Raw genomic sequence first — 9613 nt, 5'->3', positions numbered from 1 at the left:
GGGCCCTTTCCCCCTTCCTTGCTCGACCCAGTATTTGCCACTTTTGGCATGAAAGGGCAAAGGTAAAAATATGTATAGTTCAATATATATCTATTTTAGTATATATATGTATATATAATAGTTCCTATTCTTCCCTGGTTGCCTCCAATCGTCCGTCGGGTGGAAACTCGTACACGAATGCACCGGGCGGTTGCTCTTTCCTTACTTGTTTCCGAACAACACGGGAACGACGACGGGTTTGTCTTGAGGCCGGTACGAGATGAACTTAGATCATTAGACATTCCTTTAGTGGAGTTTTTGATTCGTTTTCTTCCTCGTTCTCAACGATACTCTTTCATACAAAGACACACACGCAAGCATATACACACACACGCACACGCAAACATTGGTTTAACACACTCACAAGCGTACACGCACGTCAAATAAAAAAATGTGACCGAAAGCAATAGCATAAAATAAGGAAAAAGTTGATAGTGATAAGAATTTTTAAAACGATGCGATTAACAAATTAAATATTATGTGATTATGAGTCGAGAATCACAAGACACAACCATAGATGGATGGAAAAACAGTTATCAAACAAATGTCAAACGACAAGTGTGCAGATTTATAATAAACAATCGAAAAGTGCGTAAAGGTAAACTAATTTAGTTTTTGCAACGTTGCAGGAATTGGTGCGAGTTAGTGCTACGTTTTCAATTATTTTAAAAATATTGATTAAAAAATCAACGATGCCGGGTCGAAACAGGTCGAACGCATCCTAATCAACGGAAGCTGCACGTTTTTCTGCCGCCAAAGCAAGCGTATGTTATTCATACACAAACGAATTTGCTTGAAAATCAACTGTAGGGCAAACAAAGCAAACTGTGCTAAAAATCTATACAGCACTGTCTGGCTTCTGAGTGCCCTTGAAAGTAAGGCCAATAAAAATACTGCTATAATTTCTGCTGGACTGATTACCTGTATCTTGTGTTCCTCCATACTGTTTAATTTTGTTTCTCCTAAAACGATGCTAATATCCTTTGATTCATCGCTATACTTTTGATTAACTGCCTTCAACCGGAAGTACGATTTTTCTTTTCGTTTGGGATACAACAACATAAACGAAGGATGCTGTGCTGTCAGTATAGTAGTGCTGTCAGTTTCCTTGTGGTTTGCTCCCACATCTGCACACTCACATGAAATAAATTTACTGACCCGAAGAGGGGATAGGTGCAGGTGTTTAAGTTGCTTCAGTGATTAAATGTCCTTCCGATTCGTTTTGTTCGTATTCAACTGTGAACTTTCTATTGTTGCAACTCCGACTCGTACAATCGCTCAACCACGCCTTTACACAATCACACATACACACACGCACACGCCTACTCACACGTACATCACATCCGTCCACAAATGCTGCTGCTCGCTTCGACACTGAGAGTTTGCATTTGTGTTCAGGCACACATTCACGCCGTTCCCCCCTCCCTCCGCTTTTCGGTCAACTGCCCAGAGGTTTTCCCGGACCGAGAATGAAGGGGTGTGGGTGTTCCTAAACACCTGCCCCAATGCTGCATTCCGGGAGGGTTGGGCTGTTGCTTACCTACCACCGTCGCTCCACCGCTTCCCGCTTAGGTCCTGGTGGACGCTACGTAACGAAACGTCCGCTTCCCTCGGGCCGGCACTGCTTTCGCGGTTAACCTCCGGCTGTCAAACTGTCCCGCCGTATCCGCTTCCTCCTGGTCACTGCCCTCGGCCTCGGCGGTGGTTGCCAGCCGATTGGACGCGCTGCTGCCATCATAATCATCCTCGTCGTCGTCGTCGTCGTCGTCGTCATCCTCCTCCTCCTCTTCGTCGTTATTTACAATTGGTTCCAATAAATCATCCCCATCGGCCGGTATCGATATCCTGGTGGTTCGGCTGCCGCCGCCCGACGGTGGTTTCTTGCCTAATTTATTATACTTAATTCCAGTGTACATCGTTTGGCTACGCTTCTGCGCTCGCGGGATCGGTTTTGTGTTTGTGTTGGTGTTTTTATCCGGTTCGCGGTTTTCCGATCGATGGATGGCCACGTCGTTTACGTGGAGTTTTCGTTTATCCAAACGGCGTGAAGTGTTTTCAACGATACCGATGCGATGAAGGATGAAATGAAAAGAAAGCAAAAAAAAATTTGTTATTATTTAGAATTCGATCAAACACCCGGAGGTTTGAGTCACAGGTGCGAAATTCGTTGAGGAGACTGTTTGTGCAGAAATTTAATGACCGAAAAACAATCCTTGCCTAAGGAGAACAAAAAAGTATATGCCGATCCAATCAAGACGTGCTGGAAATGAAAACCGAACACCACAAGCGAGGCTTTGGCTGAAGAAAAGGTTTACACGCTTGCTGGTGTCGTGAAGAAACCCAAGAAAAAAAAAGGTTTTATGTTTAGCCTAGTGAGAACCAAACATCTTTAAACCCGCTTTCATCTCCATCATGATCAACTTTTTCCTGGCTTTGTGTTTAGTGAATGTTCAAGAATGATTTTCGATTTTTCTTTCATCGGGCTTACTGTCGAATCCACCGGAACGGAATACCTGGGAAACGAGCGAATTCGGCCCGTGGGGAGTTTGTTTGTAGATTTGATCATTTATTACACAAAGCAAACCTGCGCGACCCCAGTGAGCCGACGGTGGATGGCGTAATAAATAGAACAAACTCTCCAAAGGATTTGATCGACCGAACACAACAAGAAATACTGGCGATCGACGGTGTGAGGGATCGGGGGATGGCGGAGTGCGTTTAATCAGCGTCCTCGTCGGTGCCTTGCCCCGGGACGAAAGTGTTACGGGGGGCTCGTTGGGCGAGAGAACAAATGAACGGGATTTTAATGGAATCCTTTTCCCCCCGTCTCCACCTCGCTGTCACTCGGGTCGTCACGTTCCAATCACCTCGAGGTGTAAAAAACGCGGTGGAAAAGGTGGGCGAGACGGCCACAGTCCAGGGGATTTTGCCATCACGACCGCGCCGGCGAGCGAACGGGGCATTTCAGCGTCATTTTTGACGTGGAACAAGGGGAGAAGAGCGGGGTAGGAAGCGAGACAAGCAGGAGGCGATGATGTTGGCTTACGCGACAAATTGATTTGTGGTTTTCCCGCGAGCACCGAGCCGCCTTCGGGGAACTCAGCGGCTCACGGTGGGAAAATGTGTGACGATGTTCCGGTGGCGGGAGGGAAGCGTAAGCTTCGTTTCTCTTTCGCTTTCCCGCTCCTCTTTGCGGGAAATGGTACGATGCCGCTGGAACGTCGTAAGACAACGCCGAAAATTGCGGTTGACGATAAAACCCCCTACGGCCACGGTGTTCAAATCTCGAGACGGCTCCGTCGTCTGTTTACCAAATAAACTGAACCAACCCAATCCTTTCAGTGAGAGTATATATGTGTGTGTATGTGTGTATCTTTCGCAAGGAAAAGATGTAAGCATGGTGCCCCCGATGCGGGTGCGGATGGAAGCGGACGGATTTAATCATATTTCCGATTAACAACTTCAACCCGCGCACTCCTCTCTTCTAAAGGGGGGGGTGGATAATTGGAATCCCAGGTCGGTCCCTTGGCGGGATTGTGACGGGGAGCCGTTAAGCTGGTTGGAATGGAACCCTTGGAAGGCGCAAGGGAAGATTTTCAAGCCAACGTCATCACCGGATGCAGCGATATAATTTTTTGACGGGACTTAGATGTTTGATTTATAAGATAACCCATCGACAATGAAGTTCGTCGCGACGCGCTGAAGGATCAATCGAATTTTAACAGGCTAACAATCTTATCCCGGATAAGCCTATGAGAGGATCTGTTCAGCCTTTTTTCTGCCAGGGAGTATGACACTACCTTTGCGCTTAAGTAGATTAGCGAAGGTTTCGGTGGCAGGGTTGGTATTCATAAAAAAAATCTAGAGTACGCCAATGGCCTCTTGTGGATAAACATTCCGCAAATGCAACTACGTTACTCACCTGTAAAACGGTAAATATCACTACAAACAGGGTAACAATCAGCAGACAGCCGGACACGGCAACCACCGTGATGGTCGACATGGACGTGCTGGTTAGGAACTGCTGCCAGGTCTGGTGCGACCCGCCACCGCCGGTTCCCTCGCCGGGAACGTCCGGCCCAGCGCCAGCCCTCTCGTCGCCGAACTGCAGCAGCTGCTGCTCGGTCCCGACGCGCCGTTTACCGGCCGGCGATGCATTAATGCAGCCACCTGAAACAGCAAGGGGTGAAGGCGAAAAGAAGGTTACTACAGTGTTGGAAAGAATAGAAGCGGAGGGATTGTGTCTTACCGGTCGCTTTGTCGCAATGGCAGCAGCTTTGATCGTCGGGCGATGCGTCGGCCGCGCAGCAAGGCACACATTGATGGTTGAGGCGGTCGAGGTGCAGCGGGAAGGGGCAGGTGAGGCAGGAGAACTGGCCGGGGCCGCTGCACGTCCGGCACGACTCGTGGCACGTTTTGCACGTTTGCGTCGGCGGATCGTAGTACTGTGACGCGAGGCAATCGATGCAGAGACCGTCCTGCAGCATGCTGTGGGCCGGACAGGACGTACAGGCTAGCGGGCCGGCACCTGTAGTAATGCGGGAGGAAGAGGGAGAAGAAGAACGATCGAATTAAATCTGTGTTTTCAATTATATTTTCTAGTTCGTTCATTTGAAGTTGATTGCATGCACAATGATTGCATACATTCAGGCGCTTATGAGTGAGGTTTTAGAACAAAGCTATTCGTTCTAAAATTAATATTAAAAATGTGTTGGGAATTAAAAAATGTTCGTGTTTCGATGAGGAATTATCTTTACCAAGTGTATGAAATACGAAAATGTTAAATAATGCAAAGAACGACAGACGAGTCAATCATGTTGGTGGTACATCGTCCCAACAACATCGATCACTTACCGTTGCATGTCTTGCAGTAATGATGGCATGGCTGGCAGCCGAACTTCGTCTTGAAGAAACCCTCGGGACACTCGGGGAAGCATTCACCACCCGCCAGCTGCCATCCCTCCGGACACTGCACGCACTGGTTGCGCCGCGGCCCACTACACGTGTGGCAGCTGAGATAGCACTTGGCGCACGTTCCTCGGTCGCTGTAGTATCTGTAAGATGCGAAGCGGCGAGTTGAATCGGTCAGCCGATCTCTTTTCGAATGGCTTTAGTGTTCGGTTGGAACTTACCCATCGGCACAGGTCGTGCGACATTCGCCACTCTGTAGCTGCAAACCCTTCATGCAGGCGGTGCAGTTCATCCGCGAGACGCACTGCGTGCAGGTGTGCAGACACTTGGCACACACGCCCACCTCCATGTAGTAGCCCTCGTCGCACACGTTCACGCAGCGCTGACCCTGGAGCAGCAGATTAGAGGCGCACGTCAGACACTCGTTCTCCGTCGGCCCGGTACAGGTTTCGCACGTCGAGTGACATGGATGGCAGTGGCCGTTCTCGAAGTATTCAGCTGTGTGGAAGAACGACAGAAACGAAACGAAAAACGTTTTAATTCGTAACCGGGTTTGAATGCATTTAATCGACCGGGAAATGACTCTGATCCTTCCTTCGGTTGAAAAAAAACGAGAATATACACATAAGAGGATAAAGTCAATCAACGTTACACGCCATGACGACAGGTCATTATTTCATCCACCCATCACAGGCGATGTAATTATTCACTTTAATATTAATTTTAATTTACAAAATAATCATGTTGCAGGTTGGTGATACAATAACGCAACAATATTGATTATTTGGTTTACGATCCCGGGAAGAGAAGGTAGAGAACGTAGAGAAAATATTGTTATTAAAGATGTACGATTTAAACCAATTTTCCCAGCCCGAGGGGAAAGTAAAAACCAGTACCGTACAAAACAATTGGGTAAATATTAATGCAATAGAGTAAAATAGCCTTAACCAACCTCGGTTCGGGCCTCGGCGACAATAACATCCAGCCAGACCTCATTAAAACCGATCAATCACCAATATTTACCCTGCCTGCCGGACGCATTATCATTTGGCAACAGTTTCCGTTCCGATGACAGTGTTTACGAATTCCGCTCTCGCTCCATTTTACGCCGGGTGCGGTTGCGGTTCTTTTGTGCGAATAATCCATCATGCCCGGCCTAGGGGTCTATGATTTTCCAAGGAAATTGCAGCAAACCCACCCCATCATCATTCCCTGCGAGTCACGCGGTTGGGCGCGTATTTGGGAATTTAATCACGGGATGAAATACCGTCGTGTTATCCAGAGAGGCGAAAAATTTCGCACGGAATCCCGCACGAACCGCTCCAGCTCCCTTTCCGGGGCCGAGGAATAACTTTTCCCTTCCCAGGCGCTCAATCTCTGATTGCAGTTTCCGATTGGGGAAGCATAAAAAGGGGCGAATGTACATGGCGAGCCACCGTTACCAAGGAAACAACATCCGGCTACTCCTCTACCCGGCACATCAGAATCGCAAAGGACAGTTGGCAATCTTTGTACGGGTTCTGTGCGCATTTTTGCATTTTCGGTTCGTCGCACAATCGTCGCGGGTCGTCGTCGAAGTGGTGGGAGGCGGATGAGGAACGGAGGTCGGTCGTTTGGTTTTACCGCTTGGTGGTTCACCGCCCGCACTCTGACGGTGACGCGCGCCGTTTGATTCCGATGGAAAGCTTATCGCTTAGATGGATGCCCCCATCCACTGTGCACGGAAGCGCTTCAGCAATTACGGGGAAATGCATCGGTGCACTCCCGAGCCCGGGCGTAACGATACGGCAATTCGCCTAACGAGCATAAATTCACAGTCCGGCGCATTAATCGAAGCGTCGTTTGCCCCATCGGAGCGTAGCAAAAGGACCCCCCCCCCCCCCCCTTTGCTCGCGTTCCACGTTTCCCTTTCGGATCTTTCCGGAGAACTGGTTTCGCCAGCAAGGTGGTGGTTAGCATTCCGGGAAAGCGTATGCTCTCTTCAGTGTGCAAGGGTAGATCAGATACACTCGAAACTTGGGCGCATTATTCGTTACAGTAGGAAATAATAAATAAAACTACCAAATGAGTACATTATGGAGGCGCCTGGTCGTTCACTCGGAAAGAGGTGAAGCACAACATATGAATCTCCATGTACACCTGTATCCTTTTTCTGACAAATTTAATGACGTTCTTCATTGATTTTATGTGAAATAAAGATCAAAGATTGTTAAAAATCAGAGGGAAAAAAGGGTTTTATCAATAAAGCATCAACATTGAACGCCATGAATGTGAATACTTCAGATTACAGTATGTTGGAGAACCTATCGGAAGCGTACAATAAATTCGAACCACCCTTTTCATTCATCAGGCTGCGAAACTAAGGTAACAGAGCCTTCGGTAATCGGCATGTGCAGTTCAAAAGCACTACAGCTTCTTATTTAGATGCTAGGTTTAAGAGTCACCAGGGTTATAGTTAAAAAGGAAGTAAAGTGAAGAATTCTTCGTTGAGTGCCAGATTAAAGTAACACTAAACAGATTGATTCAACCAACCGGTTTGGAAAACCAAGCTTATACTAAACATCCCGAGAATATCGTTTTGGGATTAATACAGCTTTAAGTTTTCATTATATATTTATTGTTGGTGAAACAACTTTTTAGAAAACATCAGTGATAAACGTGTTAAAAAGCATTTTCATGAATTGATTTTTAACGAATCTGCGATACTGGCGCTGAGCGGAAGGAAAACGATTCAAGTTCAATTAAGAGAAACATTTAAGTTCAGAAAAAGAAAGTGGCGCGAAACTATTCATTTCTCTCTTTTCAAAGCACGTTGAGCCCGGTTAGCAAAAGTACCGGAAAGACCCATTCAGTTTTATGACGCACCAGAGATAAAGTCACACTTTTCTCTTTCCATGACTATTGCAACGAATGAAAAAAAAAAAACGTTGAAAGTCCGTAGGGACATGAAGGTGGCTTGAAGCTTGCTTGAAGGTGGCTTTTAGTTTGGGAACCATTTTTTCCCGCCCGGCTTCGCAATGGGATCCATTATTGCATGCACTTAGTTGGGATTTAAAAAGGTAAAAAAAGAGGTAAAATCGATCAAGCGATAAAAATGGACTGCGAGCACGTTTTCCATTTCGCCACGATACCGGCCAATTTCGAAAGCGTCGTCGAAAGGAAGTGTCGGCCCAAGGTGCCAACCGTTTCCGCGTCCATCCCGCTTCCCCGCACCGGGTGCATTTATACGCAGACTAATGGTTCCGCGCGCCGTGGAACGGTGCGACAACGCAGAGGTGGCATCGATAATTGTGCAATAATTTTCCACCCCCTCCCGATGCCGGTACACTTACATTCGTCACAGTTGTTGTTTCCGTTGGCGATGCATTTCCCCTTCCGGTTCATCGTCCAGTTGTCGTGGCAGCTGAGGCAGACGGCACCGTTGCTGCAGGTGGCGCAACCGTGCGGGCAGGCGATGCACTCGTGGCGCTTCTTGTCCCCGTAGAAGCCGTCGGGGCAGGCGTTCAGGCAGCGGCCTTCGTGCGCGAACCGGCCGGCCCGGCACAGGATGCACTGGCTCTCCGAGGACCCGTTGCACGTGGCGCAGGATGTATGACAATCGGCACAGCTGGAAGGAAACAGAAAACAATGGAAAGGTATTACAATGGCACAGGATATGGGGCGCAAAAAGTTCCATTGAATTGGAGCGGAGGAAATGGTTTGCATGAATGCACATTAAAGAGTCTTCAAACGTTGCTCGATTGAATCATTTAGTACTAAATGCTATCTGGCTCTTGGAGCCATCTTTTTGTTCGATGAATAAATCCGAGAAGGAAGCAAGTACACACTTCAGACACTGTACCTTAATTTATTCAACATTATAAAAAGATTCAAAACCCTTAAAAGAGAGAACAGTAAACCTGTTTCGATGAAATACGAACTCTTACCAAACACAAACAATTATTTTTTTTTCCCTTTTGGTGATAAAAGAACATCAAAATAGTTCATCTAATCACGACGTTCATTCTCTGAAGAAATTGATATTTTGTTTATGGAGTTGAAATTTTTTTCCGTACAAAAATCAAAGTACATTAAATTGGAAAACGTCGCTCAAAGGAAGAAATAATTTCAACTAGCATTGGGCATTATGATCAACTTTTATACTAAAACGACCAACCATGGGGAAGTTCATACCATCGCCCAAGTGCGTCTTTTCGTTGCAGGCCAGAATCGTTACACCAAACAAACACTTCTCGGCGATAAAAGCTGTAAAAAGCGTTCCCTCCGAGCGCGAGTCAAACCAAATAGAATAATCTTGAAAAATGAAAAAATCTAGAAAAATGGGTTCCCCCTTTCCGCTTGGGTGGACATTCGGATGTCCTGATCGTGGGAAAGCGATCCTGCCTGGAGGGGTGGGGCGGCGCGGAACGGACTTGTTGGTAAGTGTTGGCGTTGGCAGCACTCAGCACTTTTACGATCGCCAGATGTGGCAATAAAATTTAACAACAACGAAACAAAGCACAAATGCACACAAGCGACGCGATGCCCGGCGAAGACGACGCATTTCGGGGTCAACGAAGGGGGCAGCCGAGCACACGTACACTTGCAAGTACACATACCCTGGTGCCCTTAGTATGTGCAATTTTTCCGTTCGCTCGGCGCCCGGTTCCTTCCGACTAGAATA

At 47.3% G+C, this 9613-nt stretch overlaps 1 protein-coding gene across 1 annotated transcript in view; it reads right to left on the bottom strand.

Moving 5' to 3' along the window:
* Positions 1-1002: 1002 nt before the first annotated feature.
* LOC131284205 (furin-like protease 2) overlaps positions 1003-9613 on the bottom strand; it is an 88154-nt gene continuing 79543 nt past the window's right edge. Inside the window, exons 10-15 of the mRNA XM_058313059.1 lie at positions 8283-8557; positions 5172-5448; positions 4894-5093; positions 4289-4567; positions 3962-4209; positions 1003-1970 (exon numbers count right to left, since the gene is read on the bottom strand). Of these exons, the coding sequence (XP_058169042.1) occupies positions 1608-1970; positions 3962-4209; positions 4289-4567; positions 4894-5093; positions 5172-5448; positions 8283-8557 (1642 nt within the window). The 3' untranslated portion in view covers positions 1003-1607. The remainder of the gene's footprint in view (positions 1971-3961; positions 4210-4288; positions 4568-4893; positions 5094-5171; positions 5449-8282; positions 8558-9613) is intronic.

This window comes from Anopheles ziemanni, chromosome 3 (genome assembly GCF_943734765.1).
Source record: "Anopheles ziemanni chromosome 3, idAnoZiCoDA_A2_x.2, whole genome shotgun sequence".
Lineage (NCBI taxonomy): Eukaryota > Metazoa > Arthropoda > Insecta > Diptera > Culicidae > Anopheles > Anopheles ziemanni.
Note: the sequence above shows the minus strand (reverse complement) of the source record. Positions and strands in the feature narration are given on the sequence as shown.